The sequence below is a fragment of the Ovis aries genome, chromosome 7 (assembly GCF_016772045.2).
Source record: "Ovis aries strain OAR_USU_Benz2616 breed Rambouillet chromosome 7, ARS-UI_Ramb_v3.0, whole genome shotgun sequence".
NCBI classification, from domain to species: domain Eukaryota; kingdom Metazoa; phylum Chordata; class Mammalia; order Artiodactyla; family Bovidae; genus Ovis; species Ovis aries.
Window position 1 is genome coordinate 74,040,856 of NC_056060.1, and position 25,485 is coordinate 74,066,340.

The 25,485-nt window shown below is 39.2% G+C and overlaps 1 protein-coding gene across 1 annotated transcript in view; it reads right to left on the reverse strand.

Annotated features, from left to right (window-relative positions):
• Positions 1-25,225, reverse strand: part of SGPP1 (sphingosine-1-phosphate phosphatase 1) — a 42,849-nt gene extending 17,624 nt beyond the window's left edge. The window contains exon 1 of the mRNA XM_004010713.6: positions 24,386-25,225. Within this exon, the coding sequence (XP_004010762.2) occupies positions 24,386-25,081 (696 nt within the window). The 5' untranslated portion in view covers positions 25,082-25,225. The remainder of the gene's footprint in view (positions 1-24,385) is intronic.
• Positions 25,226-25,485: the final 260 nt, after the last annotated feature.

Consider the following 25,485-nt stretch of genomic DNA (forward strand, 5'->3'; position numbering starts at 1 on the left):
CAATGCAGGAAATTATAAGCAAAAAGAGGCAAAAGACGTAAAAACAAATAGCAAAATACCAAAAGTTACTCCTTACAGGTAATTCCTTTGGATAGAAATAGTATAAACCCTCCAATGAAAGGCAGAGATTGGTAGGATAGATAAGGAAACATTGCTCCAACTCTATGTGGCCTAAGAGACTCAGTTTGGATCCGAAGACACAAATAGGTTGAAAGTGAACAAATGGGAAAACATTTCACACAAACAGTATCCAAAAGGGAGAGCTAAGTGTCTCTACTAAAATCAGACAAGACAGACTTCAAGTCAAAAATTGTTACCAAAGACAAAGGACAATATGCACTGATAAAAGGATCAACTCATTAAGAAGATATAACAATTATAAACATATTTGCACCAAAGCCCCAAAACAACTGAAGCAAACACTGACATAATTGGAGAACTAGTTCTACAAGCCAGTCTCATCAGCATTGAAAACCTGCTTTTCCACATACCTTTTTCCTAACGCTTGGCAGATAATCTAAAGAACATCCCACAGCCTCTTGATCTTGACTCAGGATTATTGAAAGTTTACATTTTTAATGCTGTGTAGTGTTTTGAAACGTGCAGGCCAGTCAGCACTATAAGAGAAGAATATTTTCCTTGCTCTGTGTAACATGGTTTCATTGGCTTTCAGTCTCACATCAGTGCTGTCCACTATGGTTTCTTTTTTCGTTTAGCTGGTTATCAGCTCATGAATCCACAAACTCAGCCACTTTCCCATGTTTTCCATAACTTCATCAGACACTACAAATACTACTTTTGCATTTCCAGAGTGGCCTTACACACACATGGGTAAATTTCCTCTTCTCTTTTCTGGAAGTACTGTATTATTGATACATTAACATTGAACTCATGGCCAAAAGAACTGTAACTGATGCCTGAATGAATCTTATCTCACACATGTATATTTTCTTTGTAAAGTAGATCACAGCCTTCTTGTGTTTAGGGACACTAAACAGCACTTTATACCAGAACACCAGATCACCTTACCTGCCCTCCTGAGAAATCTGTATGCAGGTCAAGAAGTAATAGTTACAACTAGACATGGAATGACAGACTGGTTATAAATTGGGAAAGGAGTACGTCAAGGCTTTATATTGTCACCCTGCTTATTTAACTTATATCCAGAGGACATCATGTGAAATGCCAGGCTGGATGAAGCACAAGCTGGAATCAAGATTGCCGGGAGAAAAATCAATAACCTCAGATATACAGATGACACTAGCCTTATGGCAGAAAGTAAAGAGGAGCTAAAGAGTCTCTTGATGAAACTGAGAGAGGAGAGTGGAAAAGGGGGCTTAAAACTCAACATTCAAAAAATGAAGATCATGGCATCTGGTCCCATCACTTCATGGCAAATAGATGGGGAAACAATGGAAACAGTGACAGACTTTATTTTCTTGGGCTCCAAAATCACTGCAGATGGTGACTGTAGCTATGAAATTAAAAGACACTTGCTCCTTGGAAAAAAAGCTATGACCAACCTAGACAGCATATTAAAAAGCAGAGACATAACTTTGCTGACCGTTTCATCTAGTGAAAGCCATGGTTTTTCCAGTAGTCATGTATGGATGTGAGAGTTGGACTATAAAGAAAGCTGAGTGCTGAAGAACTGATGCTTTTGAACTGTGGTGTTGGAGAAGACTCTTGAGAGTCCCTTGGACTGTAAGGAGATCAAACTGGTCAATCCTAAAGGAAATCAGTCCTGAATATTCATTGGAAGGACTGATGCTGAAGCTGAAACTTCATTACTTTGGCCACCTGAGGGGAAGAATTGACTCACTGGAAAAGACCCTGATGCTGGGAAAGATTGAAGGCAGGAGGAGATGAGGACGACAGAGGATGAGATAGTTGGATGGCACCACCGACTCAATGGACATGGGTTTGAGTAAGCTTCGGGAGTTTGTGATGGGACAGGAAAGCCTGGCATGCTGCAGTCCATGGGGTCGCAAAGAGTTGGACTTGACTGAGCAACTGAACTGAAACAGCACAGTAGTTTAGGGACCATTCCCTGGTGGCTCAACTGGTAAAGAATCTGCCTGCAGTACAGGAGACCTGGGTTCAATCCCTGGGATGGGAAGATCCCCTGGAGAAGGGAATAGCTATCCACTCTAGTATTCTAGCCTGGAGAATTCCATGCACAGGCTACAGTCCATGGAATAGCAAAGAGTGGGACAAGACTGAGTGACTTTCACTTGACTTTAAACAGTAAAACCATCAACAAAAAGCACAAAAATTTGAAAAACACTGCATGAACAGAGCAAAAAGGACTGTCTACAGTAAATAATAGCTGAAACAAGAAAGCAGATTGTTGCCTTGTTCATCCTTGCCTGGGAAGATGTATGCCAGCTGACTCAAATTTTTCACGTTCTGCACATGTCTGAATATACTGATTCTTGGGTAACAAATTTTACTGCCTGGGCTAAGTTTACAAACAATCCATGAATAATGAAGATCAACTATATGAAGAAATTAAATTACTCTTAACTAACCATAGGCCAAATAAGAAATCACAGGGAAATTATAAAATAGGGACAAATAGAAACTAAACACAGATAATACAAATCATGTAATACAATGAAAGCAGCATTCAGGGGGAAATGTACAGCAGTGGAGTCCTGCATTAAAGCAAAGAAACCATTCACAACTCTACAGTGAGGACTAAAAAAAGAAGAGCTAACTAAATGCAAAGTGAGCAATAGAGGGAAGTAGTAAAATGGTAAGAGTAGAAAAATACAAAATACAGGGTAGTAAAACAAGAGAATCAACAAAACTGAAAGTTGTTTCTTTAAAAAGAATAAGACTGACAAAACTACACCCTGGCGGACAAAAAAAAAAAAAAAAAGATGCAAATAACTAAAACCAGATATCAAAGTGGAAACACTACTACTGATCTTACAGCAATAGAAAGGATTATAAGAGAAAACTATGAACAGTTAATATGCTAACAAATTAAGATAACCTAGATGAAATTCACAGATTCCTAGAGAAACACAAATTACCAAAACTGACTCAAGAAGAAATATAATCTAAACAAGCAAAGAAATTGAAAAAAACCTCCAAAGAAAAACCTAAGTCCAAACAGTTTCACTGGTGAATTCCACCAAACATTTATTTTAAAAAGATTCAGTGTCAATATTTCTCAAGTTCTTCCAAAAAACAGAAGCACAGAGAATACTTCCTCACATGCTATGAGGCTTTTATTACTCTGATACCAAAACCAGAAAACAGCAGCACAAGAAAACTACAGACCACTAGCCCTTGTGAATACTAAAGTAAAAATCTTCTAAAAGTATTAGTAAACAAAATCTAACAGCACATTAAAAGTATTACACACCGTGATCAAATGGTTATTTATTTCAGAAATACAGGGTCGTTCAACAAAAAAATCAGCGTCATACACATTAACATAAGGAAGTAAAAACAAAGCAAAACAAACACATGATCATCTCAACGGATACAGAAAAAGCATTTGACAAAATTCAACACTCCCTCACAATGAAAGATCTCAAAAACTAGGAACAGAAGGGAATTTCCTTAACATGATATAGGGCACTTATGAAATATCCACAGATACTATTACATTCAAAGGCTGAAAGGTCCCACCCAGCTTGCCTGCCAAGATTAGGAACAAGACAAGGATGTCTACCTCTCACCATTGCTATCTAACATTGTATTGTAGGTTCTAACCAGAGCAGTTAGGCAAGGAAAAGATATTTTAAAATATCTAAATTAGGAAGAAGTAAAACTATCTCTATAGTTTGGGAGACCCAGGTTCGATTCCTGGGTCGGGAAGATCCTCTGGAGAAGGAAATGGCATCCCACTCCAGTACTCTTGCCTGGAAAATCCAATCGCTGGAGGAACGTGGTATGCTACAGTCCACGGGGTCGCAAAGAGTCAGACACGACTGATCAACTTCACTTCACGTCAAAACTATTCACAAAGACGGGACCTTAAAAACAAAAAATCCCAAAGAATCCACAAAAACTACTGGAGTTGAGAAATGAATTCAGCAAAGTTGCCAGGTACAACAAGATCAATGCACAAAAAAGAGTTTTATTTCTACACATCAGCAATAAGCAGTCTGGAAAGGAAAGTAAGAAAACAATTCAACTTATAATAGCACCCAAAAGAATAAAATACCTACAAGACTTTACTGAAAGAAATGAACAACCCTTATCTTTGACACAGGCTATAGTTATGCATTAAGATATATTCTGTATACATTCTATATATACACATGTACTACAAATACTTATATGTACTTAAAATAATAGTATTTATTTTCACTATTGTCTAGTGTCTACATATGATAAGGCAGTTAATAAATACTTGGTGAATGAAATAAACATAAGCCTTTAGCCACTATCAGTATCTCATTCAAGATAACCTGGGGTCAAAAGCCATGGTATCACTCAGTTCTGTCCCCAAACCTGGGGTGTTTCAAACTTTATTTCTAATAAAAGCATCTCTGGAATTCACCATGATAAACCAAAATCTGAAAATCCTGTTGAGTAAACTCAGGTTTACTGGTTCCAAATAGGAAAAGGAGTATGTCAAGGTTATATATTGTCTCCCTGCTTACTTAACTAATATGCAGAGTATATCATATGAAATATCAGGCTGGATGAAGCATAAGCTGGAATCAAGACTGCTGGGAGAAATATCAATAACCTCAGATACGCAGATTGACACTAGCCTTATGGCAGAAAGCAAAGAAGAACTAAAGAGCCTCTTGATGAAACTGAAAGAGAAGAGAAAAAGCTGGCTTAAAACTCAACATTCAGAAAACAAAGATCATGGCATTTGGTCCCATCAATCATGGCAAACAGATGGGGAAACAGTGACAGACTATTTTCTTGGGTTCCAAAATCACTGCAGAGAGTGACTGCAGCCATGAAATTAAAAGACACTTCTTACTTAGAAGAAAAGCTATGACCAACCTAGACAGCATATTAAAAAGCAGAGACATTACTTTGCCAACAAAGGTCCATCTAGTCAAAGCTATGGTTTTTCTAGTAGTCATGTATGGATGCCCCACTCCAGTACTCTTGCCTGGAAAATCCCATGGACAGAGGAGCCTGGGGCTGCAGTCCATGGGGTCACTAAGAGTCGGACACGACTGAGCAACTTCACTTTCACTTTTCACTTTCATGCATTGGAGAAGGAAATGGCAACCCACTCCAGTGTTCTTGCCTGGAGAATCCCAGGGACGAGGGAGCCTGGTGGGCTGCCATCTATGGGTTCACACAGAGTCGGACATAACTGAAATGATTTAGCAGCAGCAGCATGTATGGATGTGACAGTTGGACTATAAAGAAAGCTGAGTGCTGAAGAACTGATGCTTTTGAATTGTGGTGTTGGAGAAGACTCTTGAGAGTCCCCTGGACTACAAGGAGATCAAACCAGTCCATCTGAAAGGAAATCAGTCCTGAATATTCATTGGAAGGACTGATGCTGAAAATGAAGCTCCAACAGTTTGGCCACCTGATGTGAAGAACTGACCCATTGGAAAAGACCCTGATGCTGGGAAAGTTTGAAGGCAGGAGAAGAGGATGACAGAGAATGAGATGGTTGGATAGTATCACCAACTTGATGGACATGAGTTTCAGCAAGTTTCGGGTGTTGGTGACGGACAGGGAAGCCTGGCCTGCTGCAGTCCATGGGCTCGCAAAGACACATGACTGAGCAACTGAACTAACGAAACTCAGGAAAAGGAATTTCCAACACTTGTTTTAGAACAAACATTATTAGGTAAGGATTCTGAAGCTTAAGCTTTTAAAAGTAATATATACTTTTTAATACAAAGCAATTCAATTTTCATAGAAATATAAAACCTCTTCATTCAATAGCACATTATAAACTATATTTTCTATACTAGAAAAAAAACAATCAAAAAAAGTAATTAAACTAGCATGTTTTCCTTCATGGTACTTTCCACCGGTAAACTAATGAAGGTAATCTTCCCTGGTAACTCAGCAGGTAAAGAATACCATCTGCAATGCAGGAGATCCTGGTTCCATCCCTGGGTCAGAAGTTCCCCTCGAGAAGGGATAAGCTACCCACTCCAGTGTTCTTGGGCTTCCCTTGTGGCTCAGCTAGTAAAGAATCCACCTGCAGTGCGGGAGACCTGGGTTAGACCCCTGGGTTGGGAAGATCCCCTGGATGAGGGCATGGCAACTAACTCGAGTATTCTTGCCCAGAGAATCCCATGGACAGAGGAGCCTGTGGCCTTCAGTCCATAGGGTTACAAATAGTCAGACATGACTGAAGCAACTTAGTATAGCATAACATAGCATACACAGGCTATAATCCAGGAGATACTGGAACATATCCAGGGATGTAAAACAAGGTGCAAAAATTTCATGGTCTAAAGGTACTAAAATCATAGTCTGTCCTCTGATCACTGTGGAAATACGTTACAAATCAGTATTATAAGATACTTGAAAAAAACCCACGAATTTTCAAGTGCAACGTGACATTTACCAAGAGAGATCTTTGATGTAAACATTGAAAGCCTCAATAAAGTTAAAAGACTGAAAAAACTCAGAGAAGTTTTAAGTTTTTTTAAAGAAGTTTTTTTAAATGCAGAGAAGAAAGCATTTAAATAATAAATTAATATAAAAAAGAGAAATTATTATCAAAGATACTTTAAAAACTTCATGTATTTGGAAATTAAATGTCTTTTAAATGATGAATGTATCTAATAAGCTATAACAAGGAAAATTAGAAAATAAACAGAATAAAAATGAAAGAGAATTTATCAGAATTTCTTACATGGAGCTCAATGCAACTAAATATAATGTGAAATCCAGCTTACAGTCTATGGGAACTTGAATAGAATTTGTATTCTGCTGTCATGTGAGAACTGTATAAATCTCAGTTATGCTGAATTGGATCATAGGGCTTTTCAGGTCTACTATATCCTTCTACTTTTCTGTCTATTCATCCTACTAAGTTTTGAGAGTTTGATATTGAAACTCCAACTAATAATCTTATCTACTTAAAACTTGTAATACATAGTGGAGGTATATTTTCCAAGTCTTTTGTAAATGTGTCATCATACTGCAACAAATTTAAAAAGTTAAAAAAGAAAAAAAACAAGGGCTACGTATCACAGGCAGACCACAGCTTTGCAGATAGTTAAGACGAAATACAAACTACTAATTCTCTCTGCAGAAACCAGAGTAGAAACAAAATAATTTAGTAAACCAGCCTTGCAGGCAGTTTCCAATTCATTAATTCATTCTGATTTTAACCTATCAGATAACTTTTCATCTAATATAGCCATTTGCTTACCAGGTGCCAGAAAACTTCTCCAATGCCTAAATTTCTCCTAATGTTACAGATTCTGTGGAGATTTTTTTTTAATTCCTAATTCAAATCTTTACAGTTGGGAATAAATCTAGTCTGGGATGACAACAGCACTTGGGAGAGTAAATGGAGTAGCGGAATTTAAGTATGTGAACCAAGAACTTCCAGATGTACAGCTGGATTTAGAAAAGGTAGAGGAACCACAGACCAAATTGCTAACATCCATTGGATCATAGAAAAAAACGAAAGAATTCCAGAAAAGCATCTACTTCTACTTCATTGACTATGCTAAAGCCTTTTACTATGTGGATCACAACAAACTGGAAAATTCAAGAGATGGGAATACCAGACCACCTTTCCTGCCTCCTGAGAAACCTGTATGCAGGTCAAGAAGCAACGGTTAGAACTGGATATGGAACAATGGACTGGTTCAAAATTAGGAAAGGAGTATGTCAAGGCTGTTTACTGGCACTGTGCTTATTTAACTTCTATGCAGAGTACATCATGTGAAATGCCAGGCTGGATGAAACACAAGCTGGAATCAAGATTGCTGGGAAAAATATCAATAACCTCAGATATGAATGATGACACCACCCTAATGGCAGAAAGCAAAGAGGAACTAAAGAGCCTCTTGATGAAGGTGAAAGAGGAGAATGAAAAAGCTGGCTTAAAACTCAACATTCAAAAAATGAAGATTATGGCATCTGGTCCCATCACTTCATGGCAAATAGATGGGAAAACAATGGAAACAGTGACAGACTTTATTTTCTTGGCTCTAGAATCACCCTAGACGGTGACTACAGCCATGAAAATACAAGAAACAAAACCCCGTCTAGTGAAAGCTATGGTTTTTCCAGTAGCCATGTATGGATGTGAGAGTTGGACCATAAAGAAAGCTAAGCGCTGAAGAATTGATGCTTTTGAATTGTGGTGTTCGAGAAAACTCTTGAAAGTCTCTTGAACTGTAAGGAGATCAAACCAGTCAATCCTAAAGGAAATCAATCCTGAATATTCATTGGAAGGACTGATGATGAAGCTGAAGCTCCAACACTTTGGCCACCTGGTGGAAAGAGCCAACTCACTGGAAAAGTCCCTGATGCTAGGAAAGATTGAAGGCAGGAAGAGAAGGGGACGGGAGAAGGGGATGACAGAGGACGAGATGGTTGGATGGCATCGGTGACTCAACTGACATGAGTTTGAGCAAGCTCCAGGAGATAGTGAAGTACAGGGAAGCCTGGCATGTTGCAGTCCATTGGGTCACAGAGTCAGGCACGACTAAGCGACTAAACAACAACAGCAATTTTCAAAATGCAAAAGGCATTGCAATAGAAAACTCAAACTGGATTTTTTTATACCCTAAATTTTTTATATCCTAATTCATACCCTAAATTCCATTCTAGGCATATATTAAAAGAAACGCATGTGGGTTTGTTCTTTACTGAGATAGTAATAAATAATTTAACATACAATTAACTCTATACCAGGCACTATTGTAAGAGCTTTACAAATATTGCTTCCCTGGTGGCTCAGATGGTAAAGCGTCTGCCTGCAATGAGGGAGACATGTGTTCAATCCCTGGGTCAGGAAGATCCCCTGGAGAAGGAAATGGCAACCCATTCCAGTACTCTTGCCTGGAAAATTCTATGGACGGGAGGAGCCTGGTAGGCTACACAGTCCATGGGATTGCAGAGTTGGACACCACTGAGCAACTTCACTTTCTTTACAAATATTAGTTCATTTAATCATCAGAACAACCCTAAGGGGTAGGTGTTCTAATTTAAATGAAACCCCTCACAGAGAGGCCCCAAATCAAATAGGTATTAAGTTACAGATATGAGATTCAAACATTGGAAATCTGATTCCCAAGTCTGAACTCTTAACCACTATACTATGCTGTATAGAGTGTGTTATTTTTTAAGGTATTCAGCAATGCTTTTATTTTATTTATTTATTGGCTGCTCAGCATGTGGGATCTTAGCCTCCCAAGAGGGATTGAACCGTGGTACCCAGCAGTGGAAGTGTGGAGTCCTAACTATTGGAACTCCAGAGAATTCCCAAAGTGTACTGTTTAATTCCTTGTATCACTAGGATCAAAAACATCATGGATATATTTTACTTGGTTTTTCTTAGAATGGAGAAAAATTAAATTTCACCTAAATACAGGTAGAAAGGATATCTTATACTGATTTCATTCCCCTGTCTTTACAAAACAAGAAACAGACCCAGGGATGCTACATAATATTTAAGTACTACATTCTAGCAGCCTATTCTGATGCCTCTTCCAAGTTACCATCCATGTTACTTTATACTTTTATCACTACACAAATAGGTTATAATTTCAAGTTTGATAAGGGTTCCTAGTTTCCATTTTCTTCTTAGAGAATGTTGAGCTTTATCTGGTAAATTTAAGCATTTCCTCTAAAAAGAATGTTAGTTCAGTCACTCAGTTGTGTCCAACTCTCCGCAACCCCATGGACTGCAGCACCCCAGGCTTCCCTGTCCATCATCAACTCCAGAGCTTGTTCAAACTCATGTCCATCAAGTCGGTGATGACATCCAACCATCTCATCCTCTGCTGTCCCCTTCTTCTCCTGCCTTCAATCTTTCCCAGCATCAGGGGCTTTTCCAATGAGTCGATCTTCACAGCAGAGAGTGTGGGTTTGAACTAAGATCCCTTGCAAGCTGCACAGCCAAGAAAACCCAAAACAACAACAAAATGTGAAAGAAAAATATACAAATCCTTCAAATTTTCAAATTAATAAAAATTTACTAAACTCAAAACAGATTACATGACCTCCTAGATGTTTCTCATTTCATACCACTATCTAATCTTCATTGTAAACCCTATCATGGAACACTTATCAAAACATTTCCTTCAGTTATTCTACTAAATGGTTTTACCCTTATTGATATGCTTTCCTTAAATATTTATCACACATAATCAGAATTATTTTTTATATTAGGGTATTTCCATTCCTACTCACTGAAGTTGGTAAGTCAATATAATTATTTATTAATACAATTAAAAAGCAGTTATGAAAACTGTCTTTAATAGAATTCAAAAAATTTTTAAGTAACTTAAATGTAGGACAGAAGAAAACAACAAAAAATTTATATATTTTTAATTTAAGGAATGGAGAGTATTTATGTAAACAACAGAGGACAAGAATAAAACATTAATGATATACTCATATATGATACTGTTCTCATACACTGCTAGTGGAGTAAAAATTGAAGCAACCTTTCTGGAAAGCATTCTGTCAATACATAAAAGAGCTCTAAATATTCATATACATTGAATCAGTAACCTCTCTCCTATAACTTTTCACTAAAAAACAGAAATGAGGGCAAGGATTATATATAAGTATGTTTACCATAAATTTACATATAACATATAATAATGAATAAATCAGTATTTACTGACCACAGTGTTTAAAAATATCAGTTTTGGGGAATTCCCTGGTTTTCCAGTGGTTAGAACTCAGTGCATTCACTGCCAAGAGCCCAATTCAATCCCTGGTCAGGGAACTAAGATCCCACAAGCTCCACAGCACTGCCAAATAAACTTACACAGACCTGGATCTAATGACTTACTACATACATTTATTGGGACTCTAAAAATGAAAATAACAGATATATCTAATTATCTTGAGGGGGAAAAATAGATACATTAGAAAGATTTAGAACACTAGGGCAGAATGAGGCTAAGTTTCAAGAAGAAACTGGAATTATAAGCAGGACAGTCACAGGGCCATCTCTTCTCTTTACATATCCACTTCATTCTTCTTTTCCTGCAGACCAATTTCTCTCTTCTTCAGTCCACAGGGCAGATGAAGGTTTCTGAATTTACTACTTCTTCTCTCAGGAAACCTGCCCCAATAGTACTCCTCTCAATCCTGACGGGCGACATCATGTAGAGAAAATATGTGAGCCCTATAGGTGAGGGAGCCTTTAGAGGGCTGGGAGCCAGACAGATCCCATGAAAGGTGTTTACTTCTTCAGGTGTGGGACCATGGGGTAAGTTTCATAGTCTCTTTGTAACGCAGTTTCCTCATTTATAAGTAATATCAATGGGAATGGAGACCCTATAATATAAAAGTAGTTTGCAGGAATATGAAAATATTTCATTCATTAATAATGTTTTCTAGGAACTTTTACTGATTGAAAGTTTATGACAAAATATATTAGTCAGAACGCTTTAGAGAAAAAGAACCAACAGGATGTGTATGTACACATACACATTGAGATTTACTATTGTAAAGAATTTGCTTTATTATTGGATTTATTTTAAGGATTACAGAGGCTGGCAAATCCAAACCCTGCAGGGCAGGCAAGCAGTGTGGAAACCTAGGGAACTTGATTAGCTCAAATCCAAAGGCAGTCTGCTGACAGAATCCCCTTTTCCTTGGGGGATGTTGTGTTCTTCAGTTGCTGTCATTTCCAGTTCTTTGCAACCTCATGAACTGCAGTACCTAGGCTCCTCTGTTCCCCACTAACTCATGAAGCTTGCTCAAAGTCATGTCAATATATTGAGTCAGTGATCCTATCTAACCATCTCATCCTCTGCCACCCCCTTCTCCTTCTGCCTTCAATCTTTCCCAGCTTAGGGTCTCTTCCAACAAGTTAGCTCTTTGGATCAGGTGGCCAAAGTATTGGTACTTCAGCTTCAGCATTAGTCATTCCAATGAATATTCAGGGTTGATTTCCTTTATGACTGTTTTGATCTCCTTGCAATCCAAGGCACAAGCATCTTCTTCAGCACCACAATTGGAAAGATCAGTTCTTCGGTACAAGGGGAGACAGTGACAGACTTTCTTTTCTTGGGCTCCAAAATCACTGCAGATGGTGACCGAAGCCAGGAAATTAAAATTGCTCTTTGGAAGGAAAGCTATGATAAACCAAAAAGCAGAGACATCACTTTGCTGACAAAAGGTTCATATAGTCAAAACTATGATTTTTCCAGTAATCATGTACAGATGTGACAGTTGGACCATAAAGAAGACTGAACACCAAAGAACTGATGCTTTCTTTGGAGGAGGGTAGTCTGTCTTTCTCTTCAGATCTTCTACTGATTGGATAAAGCCCCATCTACATTACAGAAGGTTATCTAGTGGCTCTTCACATCAGGTGGCCAAAGTATTGGAGCTTCAGCATCAGTCCTTCCAGTGAATATTCAGGGTTGACTTCCTTGAAGATTGACTTGGTTTGATCTCCTTGCAGTCCAAGGGACTCTCAAGAGTCTTCTCCAGCATTACAATTAGAAAGCATCAATTCTTCGGCACTCAGCCTTCTTTATGGTCTGTCACCTTCTTTCTCTGTCATCTAAAAATATCCTCACAGAAACATCTAGAATAGTGTTTGACCAAAAATCTGGGTACTGTGACCTAGCCAAGTTGACACATAAAATTTACCATCACACATTAATTAAATAAAGAATAAAGTCCATACACAATATGGTCCAAATTGTTTCAAAATTGTAAGGAATAAAGTTAATACTAGCTTTGTCCTATTCTTCTATTTTCTGAATCTTCTATAAGGTTCAGTAGTCATCCTTTTAACAATATCAACATTTAACAATATCAACTTATATCAAATTACTTTTCTTCTCCAGAATACCCCCTTTTCTTTAACTTATAATTTATAGTATATTCTTTTTACGATATTGTCCAGTCTATACTTCTCTATTCTGGAAGCGCCCCACTTAGACCCAGCAATGTGGCCCGGGAGAAGCGTTCACACTGTGTGATGCTGTTCTCTGGACCACAGCTTCTAGATCAGACAACTGGCTCTAGAGAAGCAGACCCACTGGCTGAATGAAGCTGATTTGGTTCTTTTTCCTAATAGGAGTTTGAAATAAAGTGAGAAGGTCAGCCAGTCTCTGTTATATATTTGAATTCAGAAATGACGTAGAACTAGGGGTGAGGCTGACAGACACATGCCAAAGTAGAGACAGAGAAGAAAGCAGCAGAGCTAAGAGGCCATGCAGCCTCAAAAAGCAAAGATGGACGGCATGCCCTTCCTTCTGATAGTACTCCAGAGCTTGGCTCCAGTCCCTCAGGAGACCTCGTAGCACTTCAGCCTCGACCTCCATGAGACACCCACCTCTAGTCCTCAAATAACTTTTTTTTTTTTGCTTAAGATAGTTCAAATGGGTTACTGGAACACTGCACACCCCTCCCTGCCCCAGCCTTAGTCAGACAATCCCTAAGGTATCTTCTTACCTCTCAAACTGCTACTTATCAGATTCGGTTCCAGGTTCCTTTCACTCTATCCAGTCCTTAGATATTAATGTCTTTAAAGTTCTTTTCCTACTAGACCCTCTGTTCGTCTTACTCTATGCACTCTCTCAGAGCAATATCGTCCACTCTCAGCACTTTGTTCTGCAAATTCATGTTGATGACCAAACCTGTCCAGGTCTCTTTCATGTATACAGCTGCCTTCCAGATATTTACAAAGGGCTGTCTTACAGACACCTCCAACTCAACATATCTAAAACAGAATTCATCTCCTCCAAGCTCCTACTCCTTTCCCTAAATCTGACCTGATTTCAATATTTTCTATTTCTAGAAATCAAACTACTATTTCTTGTCTTTCCAAATATCTGGAAATCTGGGAGGAATCCTTTACTCTATTTTTTCCTCTTTACAGACACATCCAGTTAATCGCCAAGCCTTGCCAATGCTGTATCTTAATCTCTCTCAAATTCACACATCTCTCTCTTCTGCCACTATGTAGGTCAGGGGCCAATAAAGTCTTTTTCTATGAAGAGCCAGAAAGTAACTATCTTGGGCTTTGTGGATTATACAATCAATGTCACAACTACTCATCTGTGCTGTTGTAGCACAAAAGCACAAGGGACAATATACAAATGAACTGACATGGCTGTGTTCCAATAAAGCTTTACTGTATAAGCCACTAGAATTTTGAATAATATAATTTACATGTGTAATAAAATATTCTTCTTTTGACTTTATTTAAAACTGTGAAAGCCATTCACAGTTCACAGGTCATAAAAAAAATCAGGCAGCAGGCTGATGATGCAGTCTCCTGATGTAGCTCCCCATCAACTCCTCCTTGGACTAGCAAGCAGAGCAACTTCTTACTAGGTCTGGCTTATCTGCCTCCTGCCTTGCTTCTTTCCAGTCCATTTTCCAGATTACAGATACAAGAATATTTCTAAAATACCAATCTAATCTCCTTGAGCAAACAGAACTTATTTGTTTTATTCACTCTGATATCTGGAGGGCTTATATTGTTGCCTAGTACTTAAGAAAAATGTGAAGAGATTATATTTGTGGAATTGAATGTCATTACCTTGATTAAAGCTTTTTAGTCAATCAGAAGAAACAAATGTATAATTACAACAGAACAAATGTACTTGTCATTATTCTCAGTTGACATGATTTTCCCCATAGAAAACATATGAGACTATCATACAAATTATTAAATTAATGGAGAGTTGAACAAAGTTTATATGCGATCAATGTATGAAAGCCAAGGGCATTTCTATACTACAGCCACAAAAAAGTTAGAATATTTGAATTTTAACAAGATATCATTTACAACAGTAACAAAAAATGAAGTAACCAGAAATAAATCCAACAAAAAATATGGTTGATCCATATGGAGAAAATTATAAAACTTCACTGAAATACATTTAAGAAAATTTAAATAAGTAAAATTTATCATATTCAAACATAAGAAAATTCAATATTGTAAGACTATTGATTTTCTCCGCATTAATTTATAAATTCATTTCAATTTCTGTAAAAGTCCAGACAGGCTTTTACATGGAAATTAAAGAGGTGATTCTAAAATATATACTGAAAAGAAATATTAAAAAATAGCCAACATAATCTTGAAGAGTATGATATAGAACTTTCATAAACAGATACCAAGACTTACTTTAAAGCAACTATAGCATTTAAGGCAACGATTATCACTAAAGAGATTAGACAAACAGACCAGTAAAACAGAACCGAGAACCCAGAATTGGACCTGAAAATATGGGAACTTGATATGTAACGTAAGTGGTATTACAGATAATAATACTATAGTGGAAAAGAATAAACTATCCAAAAATGGTACAAAGTCAGTTAAATATTTATATAAAAAATTATGTCAGATCCATACCTCACAACACATACAAACCAACTGAAGATGGATCAAAGACTTGAATGCAAAACAACTTTATCTTTCCAATAAAAAGAACCGCAAAAGGATTTTTCTTTTAGAACTAGACAAAATCTAAAGTAAATGAAGAAAAATAAAAAGAGTAAATGTATAACTCAGGGAACTCAAACCAGGGCTTTGTGACAACCTAGATGGGTAGGATGGGGTGGGAGGTAGGTTCTAGAAAGAAGGGCACACTTCCCTGGTGGCTCAGTGGTAAAGAATCTATCTGCCAATGCAGGAGACATGGGTTCAATCCCTGATCCGGGAAGATTCCACATGCTGTGGAGCAACTAAGCCCCCACAGACCACAACTACTGAGCCCACACTCTGGAGTCCCTGCTCCACAAGAAAGGTCACTGCAGCGATAAGTCTGTGCACCGTAACTAGAGAGTAGCCCCTGCTCGCCACAACCAGGGAGAAGCCCAGGCAACAACAAAGACCTAGCGCGTCCAAAAGTAAGTAATTAAATTTAAAAAAGAGAAAGACATGACATACGTATACCTATGGCTGATTCATGCTGATGTATGGCAGAAACCAACACAATATTGTAAAGCAAGTCTCTTTCAACTAAAGATAAATAAATTAAAAAAAACACCAATGAGAATTCTGAAAAAATATTTATAAAACTATAATAACAGTATAGTATTTGCACACAATACTGTTGTGTGCAACACAAGCTTCCCTAGTAGCTCAGCTGGTAAAGAATCCACCTGCAATGCAGGAGACCCTGGTTCAGTTCCTGGGTCAGGAAGATCCCCTGGAGAAGGGATAGACTACCCACTCCAGTATTCTTGGGCTTCTCTTGTGACTCAGACAGTAAAGAATCTACCTGAAATGTGGGAGACCTGGGTTTGAGCCCTGGGTAGGGAAGATCCCCTGGAGGAGGGCATAGCAACCCACTCCAGTATTCTTGCCTGGAGAATTCCCATGGACAGAGGAGCCTGGTGGGCTACAGTTGATGGGGCCACAAAGAGCCAGACACAACTGAGTAACTAAGCATACACATTTGCACACAATATCAGATATATCAACTCTAACTCAAGGCATGGGCAAGGACCCCAAATATATACCTATCCTTAATATATGATAAAAGTGACAGTTCAAGTTAACAGGGAAAAATGGATTATTCAATAAATGGTGCCATTAGGAAATATCAAGTTGGATTCCTTCCTCAAAATGAGACTAGATTCAAAAACTTAAGCATAAAAAAATGAAACTATAAAAGTACTATAGGAAACCATGGTAGGAGGGCATCCTAACATTATACAAAACCCCAAAACTATGAAATAAAACTTGATATGTAAAAAGAAAAAAATTCTGCTTGGAAAAAAACTCAGAAGAGAAGTAATAATTTAGGAAAATGTATTTCCAAATCATACCACAATCAAAAGGCTAATTTCACCATAACATAAAAGACTTCAAAAACTAGTAAGTAACCCAAGAGGAAAAACACCAAAAAAATTATGTCTACAAAAACTTATGTAAAAACATCCAAGGCAACATTATTCAAAATAACTAAAAAGTGAACCCCTGGTAGCTCAGCTGTAAAGAATCTGCCTGCATTGCGGGACACCTGGGTTTAATCCTTCGGTTGGGAAGATCCCCTGGAGGAGGGCATTGCAACCCACTCCAGTATTCTTGCCTGGAGAATCCCCATGGACAGGGAAGTCTGGCAGATTACAGCCCACAGGGTCACAAAGAGTTGGACATGACTGAGAAACCAAGCACACACCATGGCACAGAAAGTGAACTCAAATGTCCATGAGCGGATGAAAAGACACATAAAACAGTGTATATTCATCTACTGGCCTGCATGCACGTGTGCTCAGCTAAGACGTGTCCAACTCTTTGTGACCCCATGGACTGCAGCCCGCCAGGCTCCTCTGTCCACGCAAGTATACTGGAGTGGGCTACTATTTCCTCCTCCAGGGGATCTTCCTGACCAAGGGATTAAACTCATTTCTCCTGTGTCTCCTACACTGGCAGGTGGATTCTTTACCACTGGCATATTACTCAGCAGTAAAAAGGAATTGAAGTACTGATACATGCTACAAAATGGATGAATCTTAATACATTATGCCATGCGAAAAAAGCTATTCACAACAGACTACATACTATTTATACAAGATGACAGCAGTAGGCAAATCTATGGAGTAGATTAGTGATTGTCTAGAGGTGCTGAGAGATTGGGGGAAAATAGGGAGCAATGACTATGGGGATGGGGTTTCTTTGGGGGATGATGAAAATGTTACAAAGCTGACTGTGGTGATAGTTGCACAATACTATGAATATACTGAAAGCCACTGACTTGTATATTTTAAATGGGTGAATTGTATGGTACATGAATTACTTCTCAGCAAGCTGTTGTGTTGGAGAAGACTCTTGAGAGTCCCCTGGACTACAAGGAGATCCAGCCAGTGCATCCTAAAGGAGATCAGTCCTGGGTGTTCATTGGAAGGACTGATGCTAAAGCTGAAACTCCAATACTTTGGCCACCTGATGCGAAGAGTTGACTCATTGGAAAAGACCCTGATGCTGGGAAAGATTGAGAGCAGGAGGAGAAGGGGACGACAGAGGATGAGATGGTTGGATGGCATCACCGACTCAAAGGACATGAGTTTGGATGGACTCCGGGAGTTGGCGATGGACAGGGAGGCCTGGCGTGCTGCAGTTCATGGGGTCACAAAGAGCTGGACACGACTGAGCAACTGAACTGAACTGAAGCTGTTGTATTTTATAACCATTAAAAAAAAACCCACAAAACAGTAGAGGTAAAAAGATATCTGTTTCTGCCCATAAACAATTAACTGTTGTAGGAAAAGCTGTTGCACTGAAAACAATCAAAAACCTAGACAAATTATATGAAAGAACTGTTTTCAGATATTGGAAAACAAATAGCACAGGACTGTGATTCATAAGAAAAGAGAAAACAAGTGCAAAGAGCCCTCTGATTGCCCTGGCTTGTTGCTAGCGGGACTTTCCAGGCTGTTGCATGAGAAGAGGAACCAAAACAAAGTCCAACAGTCTTACTGAGCTACGGAGGGAGAAACAGCAGTTCCCAGGAGCCAAAGCAGCAATAATTTTCAAGAGCCTATTGGAAACAGGACTCTGCATGGAGCAAGAACTCTGTGGAACTGAGGGGGTCTCTGCAAATGGCTGGCTGTGTACTACCTTATGCACACATGGGACAAAAGTCCACCAGGCTGGGGGAAAGCTACTGGAAAGTAGTAGACAACCATGTAATTCCCAGAGCTTACACACACCTGCAACTGCTTTCCCATGAGGCAGAGAGCTGAGGGAACTGGGTCATCTTCAGAAGGTTATCACTGTAAGTCAGTCAGGCTAACTGAGCTCTAGACTATGGTTATTCCAGATTCACTCCAGCGAGCCTAAAAGGAGTAAACTGACAAGTAATTTAATTGTATACTAGACCAGAGATCCAATAGGAACTTCCAGATATAAAAGTATACAGTATCTAAAATCATACCCCATTCTACATGATGTTTACAAGAAAATTAGACGCTGCAGAAAACCAGTGAATTTCAAGTCATAGCAATAGAAACTGTCCAAAATGAAGCAGAGAGAGCAAAAGCACCGCAGTCATCATCATCATCATCATCAAAGCACTAGTGATCTACAAGTGACCAGTGTTTAACAAATCTAACACACGTGAGACAAGTTCCAGAAGGGGAGGATGTTAGGGAAGAGGGGAGGAAAAAATATGTCTAGAAATAATCCTGGAACACTATACAAAAAGAATAACAACGTACTCTGAGTATTATAATACAGATGTAAAATGTATGACAACAATACAAAGGAGGGAAAAGGGAAAAATAAAGCATGCTATTGCTGTACCTGAACTGGTATAACATTATTTGAAGGTAGAGCAAGGACTTGGAAAAAAAAACAAAACAAAAGCAAACCAAAGAGGTATAGTTTTTAAAAATTAGTAAAACACCAACAATCTTGTAGGAAAAGAATAGAGAATGTCTTTGAATTGGCAGTAACGGAACAGTCATGTTCTGAATAAATTATGCTGCTAATATACTGGAACATCATGCATGTGCAAAAATCAGATCGCTCTCTCAACGGAAAATGCGAATTCAGAGATACAGCGTAACACAACAGTGTGGGGTCACTTCAGAGCCAGACTGCCTGAATCTGAAATCCAGGCTCTGTTAGATACCTGCAGAGTCATTTTGGGCAAGTTATTTAACTTCCTCTGCCTCAGTTTCTTCTGCAAACCAGTGACAATACTCATGGGATTTTCTGGGGATTGAAAGTCATGTAAGGCATTTAAAACAATCACAAGCACAAAATTAGTATTCATTAACTGCTGGGTAAATGAAGAGGAAAACCTTCACAATATATTTCTAAGTGAAAAAAGCAAGGTCCGGAACAGTATAGTACGTTGCCATCTGTAGGAAGAACAAACTATGTAAATATACCACTACCAAAGTAAAGATCATCTCCAGAAGATTAAATAAGAAATTTCTAATGATGACTCCTTCTGGAAAAGAGAGCCTCCTAGCTGTGACAACAAAAAGAAAAACTGTATGTGCTCAGTAGCTTAAAGTCATGTCCAGCTTTCTGTGACCCCATAGACTGTGTAAGTCCATCAGACTCCTCGGTCCATAGAATTCTCAAGAATACGGAACTGGGTTGCCAGGCCCGCCTCCAGGGGATCTTCTGACACAGGGATCGAACCCAAGTCTTCTGTGTTGCAACCCAAGTCTCCTGCATTGCAGATGAATTCTTTACTGCTGAGCCACGGGGGAAAGCCCTACTTTCCTCTTCACATTTTTTACGTAAACATTGGATTTTCAACAATCTATTATCCATTCAAATAAATAAAGTTTGAGATTTATTAATAAGCATGTATAAAATCAGAAAAATGTGCATTTCAAAGCCAAGTACCAGCTAGGTAAAAAGAAATAAAGTAGCAAGCCAATTTCATTTTTTAATAAACTGCATTTCTTCCCAGAATTGCTATAATGATCAGTTCCCTGTGGCTTCTAAAGCCTTTTCTGGTCTTTGTCATTTGTGACCTACTTTTCTAACTCTTCTCTTACTTCTTACTTCTTTGCCTTTTATCATTTCATGATCTCATAAATAGTTTCCTTTATTATCTACAATAAACTATATTATGATAAATATCTTAGGTTTTTTTCCCCAAAGCCTTCATTATGCTTAATTTTTAAAATTCATATTAGAAAAATAGAAGAAAGGAAGGGTAATTAAATCAGCATTTAGTTTCAGTCAACAACTTATGTTTAAAAGAAATATTTGTGACTTTTGTACATGTATCTCAAGGCATATCAAAGCTGTTTTTGTATTGTAAGGACACATATCTATTTCGAAAATTTTATCACGGCAAAGTTAATTTAAAATTGACAAAGCACGATGTGAAGAGTTCTCTCTGTAAGCTCTGGAGTCTGTCCATAAGTTTGCAGTCAGCCTGTGACTCACTAGCTATATAACTTTGAGAAAGTTATTCTTCCCCTATCTCAGTTTCCTAATTTGTAAGCTTGTATTAACAGTAGGATCAAACACTGGTATGTTTTAAGAGCAGACTAAATGAGGTAATAAACATTTCAAACAATATCTGACCCATCGTAAGGCCTTAATAAATATTAATAAAGATAATAATATTCCTTATTTTAATAATAATTTTAAGAGTAGTGAAAGCATATGGACTAGTTGGGAATGGGTAAGGCTATAAAGCATGTGATGTCACTAATTTTTTTTTAAATGAAATTCATCTAAAAATTGTTTAATGTTATTAAGTCAAGTATAAAATTTGAACTCATTATATGCCATATTATTGAAAAATTAAGACTTTTTATTTCTGGAAAGAACATGCAGAAATAAATATAAAAGGAGTCCTTTACTTTTTCATATTATTCTTCAAAAGACTATGTTTTTAAGATCGAATGTTCCTTATTTCTTACTTTTTCTCACTTCAGCTATAAAAAACTCCAACAAATAATATGATCAAGCTATTTAATACGTGGAGAAATGCCATAACACTTTTTATCCTGAATTACTGGAAAAAATTCTTCCAGTATATCAAATAATTGTTTGGAGCCATACTGTTTCAATTTCCCTTTTTGTATTATTAACATGCCTTTAAAAGAACTGCAAAAGAACAGCAATGTTGGAGAAATATAAAATATAGTCTAAGGATCAAATATACTAATTTTACTGGATGGGACTTCAGAAAGTACATGTTTTTTTTCCTCAAAAATATTGAGGGAATTTCAATAAAATGCAATACCCCTTACTTATCTAATGGATCAGAATCTCTGGGGGTAAACTATAGGAACTGCAGTTGATGCAAGCCCCTAATAATTTTTCCGGCTTACCGTTATTTAAAGAACTCACGAATAATAAAACTTAAAGGTTTCACTTAAAAGGTTTCATGTAAGTGAACCATGACCAGATTTCAAGCAGGAACAGGAAGTGGCATGAAGGGAGGAGTGAAGCAGATGTCCTACCAAAGGGAGATAACTCAAGTGTCCAGAGAAGTTTCAGCATCCTAGGCAAGTAGAGACAAACACACCTGTCGTGAACAAGCAGCAGGAGCACAAGCAGACGGCGACTGTGAGCCAAAACTGCTGTTACTTAGAAAAGCACTAGGCTTTCACTGTTAATTCCTATCCCACTTCACAATACATACATTTTTTCATTACTCACTCTGGAAATACAAGCCTCCTAAGTACTACAGTACTAATTGGCAGAGAAGAGGACCAAAACACCTTAAAGCAAAGCATGGTACTTTTGTTTTCAATTCATAACAAGGTTTTTAAACAAAAAAGTAAAAAAAATTAAAAGGTCATTTAGGTTTTTTGTACTGAATTATTACAACCATTTATTAATACAGAACTTTCATGTAAGGGAGTCTTTTTTTCAAAACAACTAATCAAAGACAAATAATTACTCAAATTTTGGAAGTTTATTCAAACCTGTAATGGACATGTAAAAGAATAAACAAATTTTACAAGATTAATTCTACTGTAACTGGTCAGTTTCAACATCTGTAAAATGACAGTTTGAAACCAGGAGACGTTTAAGTCCTGACTAGCTCTAATTCTAAAACTGTATGACATACAAAGCCCTCAAACTTTGAATTAAATATACTAGGTTGTTGAAAAACTATACTGTAAGCATACTCTGGTAATTCAAATAACCCTGAAGTGTTAGAATACTGATAGATGCATCCCGTGGTACTGTTTTCAGACTTCCTGTTAACATGTGCTCTCAATGAATGAAGAGGAAAAAAACTACTTTCTCTTACTTGGACTGCTAAAAATTAATTGCTTGCAACATAGCTACTCAATGAGGAGTTTAAAAAGGCTCTATCATTACGGAATCCTGAAAAATCTCATAAAAATTAGAGAAACATCATTAGCTAACCAGTAAATATCATAACTCAATGACAATCTTAAACTCTGAAGTATTTAGATTAAGTGTATTTGAGATATTTACCTATTATGCAAAACAAGCAGCATTACTTTACAATCTGAACATTACTGTGTGTAACTCCTTAGGTTGCATAGGGAAAAAGAAAAAAACATTCATGGTACTCTTCCCTCATAATTCTGCCATTCTTATTACACACATTACACATTTTCCACAGTCTGTAAGCGATGCACTGCCCAGAAGTGTCTGTGAGGACAAGGGTTTATCTATACTGAAATTAAGTCTGAGACAGGTAACTTTACCATAACAGAGTTTACACAGGATGTGTATTTCTCAGAAGATAATTTTGTGCTATAATGGGGGGGATGGAAATCAAGAAGTCTGATTCCTTAGATTCTTCATAGTTATTAACTTTGTTGTTAAATTAAGGGACTGGTCTGCAGAAGGAACAAACCTCCTTACAATTTAAAAGACAGATAACTAACACAACATTGTAAACCAACTGAACTTCAAAAAGAATTTTAAAGTGACCAGATAAAACAGACATCAGTCTAAAAAGAAAGTTTGCTTCTATATAAAAAAGATCTAGCTTTTAAATCTGCATTTACAGACCATGAAAAACCGAAAAATGGGAGGCCAGAAGTAGTACGCAAAATATACAAGTTTTCCTGTTTAAAAACTCACTCATTCCTGGCTGTCAGGCTATCATACTGACCATTTTTACAAGCCCACTGGTCTGACCAAGATCCCTACTTTTAAGACCAACTAAAACCAAGCATTTGCAAAGCTAATTCAACATTCTGTAGCTCAACAACTGACAGTACAGATCAGTGATCCAAAAGCTAATTAAATTGTGTCTATCAGCAAATTAGCAACCACACCCCTTAAAAAGAGCACTCAGGCGGTGCACCATTAACTTCCACTAAGCATGGCTTTCGTTTCAAATTCATTACTTCATTGCCTGAATGACCATGTTTATTTTACAAACACTGTCACCAGAAAAAGTCAATAACTTTACCTACGCCTGAGACACAGATCAGTCTGGGGAAAGGCACCGTATAAAACGGGTGAATCTTAATCACCCAACGACTAATTATAAGCACGGTATACTTAATCATAATGACAGTCTGTGCATCACAAGAATTAAAAACCTTTTATCAACTCAACTAAAGCCCGATGATAATGTATTACTCCACGAACGGTATTTCCTTAGGTTCCAAGAAAAGCATTACTATTAAAATAAGAGTTTGATGGCTAAGTCTTAGGTTTTCCCTACCGTTTCATTATCATTATTTAAGGTAGAAAGGGCCTGTTTGGAGGGTACTGTGAAAACCTGTGGAAAGAGAAGTCTGGGAAGGGAATGGCCAAAATCAAGCGACTGCGGAGAGCAACGAGGGCTCGGAGGCTGTGCGGGGAGAGGACAGGGACCCTTACCTGCCAGCGGCCATAGGTGAGGAGGATCATGGAGATGGGGATGGCGGTGCCGGACATGGCATGGGTGGAGGGCATGCTGTACTCAGAGTTGTAGAAAACCTCCAACTTGACCACGGGTGGCGAGGCGGGCCGCGGCCAGCGGATGATGTCCTTGGTGCACTGGCCCAGGTACATGACCAGCACCCAGATGACCACGAGCCTCCGGCCCACCAGGGCGTCCAGGTTCCAGATCCAGAAGGGGAAGAACAGTATGTAAAAGAGTTCGTTGCCCAGCTCCGTGCCGAAGCAGAACAGGTAGTGGAGAGGCCAGTTACTCACGTGGGCCAACTGGCCCTCCTCGCCCGTCAGCGAGTTGCGGCGCAGAAGCCCCGCGCGCCGCGGCGAGGCTGGGCCCACCTTGGTCGCCCGCCCGTTCCGCACGCCGTTGGGGGCGCCGCCGTCGCCCAGCTTGGCCGGGCACTGATTGCGGTCGCTCCCGGGCGGCGGAGGGCCTCCGGACGCCCCCGGCTGCCGCTCTCTGCGCCGGGATTCTCCGGCGAGGTGCGCCTCCGCCTTCTCATCCTCCCTCGGGTCGGCGGCGGCCGCGGCTGTGCAGCTCACCGGCGCTTCCACCCCGCACAGCTGCTGGAAACGGGCCACTTTCTGCGGGTCCTGCAAACTGCTCATCAGCTGGGCCAGCCACTGCCCCAACGACATGATAACGGAACCCCGCGGCCCGCGGGCCGAAGGACGGCGGCGCGAGGGTGGGCCGGCCCCCGGCGCAGCCCGGATCCGTCTCGGCGCGCCTACGGCAGCGACAACTGCAAGGCGAGCGGCGCCTCCCGCCACCAGCTGGGTTCTGCCGGGTGACGGCGCCACAGGCCGCAGCCGCCGCCGCGCGCCCCCGCCCCGCTCGCCCCTCCCTCGCCGCGCGCGCTCCGCCGCCGCCCTGGCCTCCACGCGCCGGCGCGCGCCCCGCCGGACCCCGCCCCCACGGCCTCTAGAGAAGGGGGCCCGGCGGCGCGGATCAGCCTCGAGCGCACCCGGGTGGCGTGAGGGCGCTGAGGCTCTGCCGAGCGGCGGCCTGGAGGTTCTCCTTATTGATACCCACCAGGCGTCGC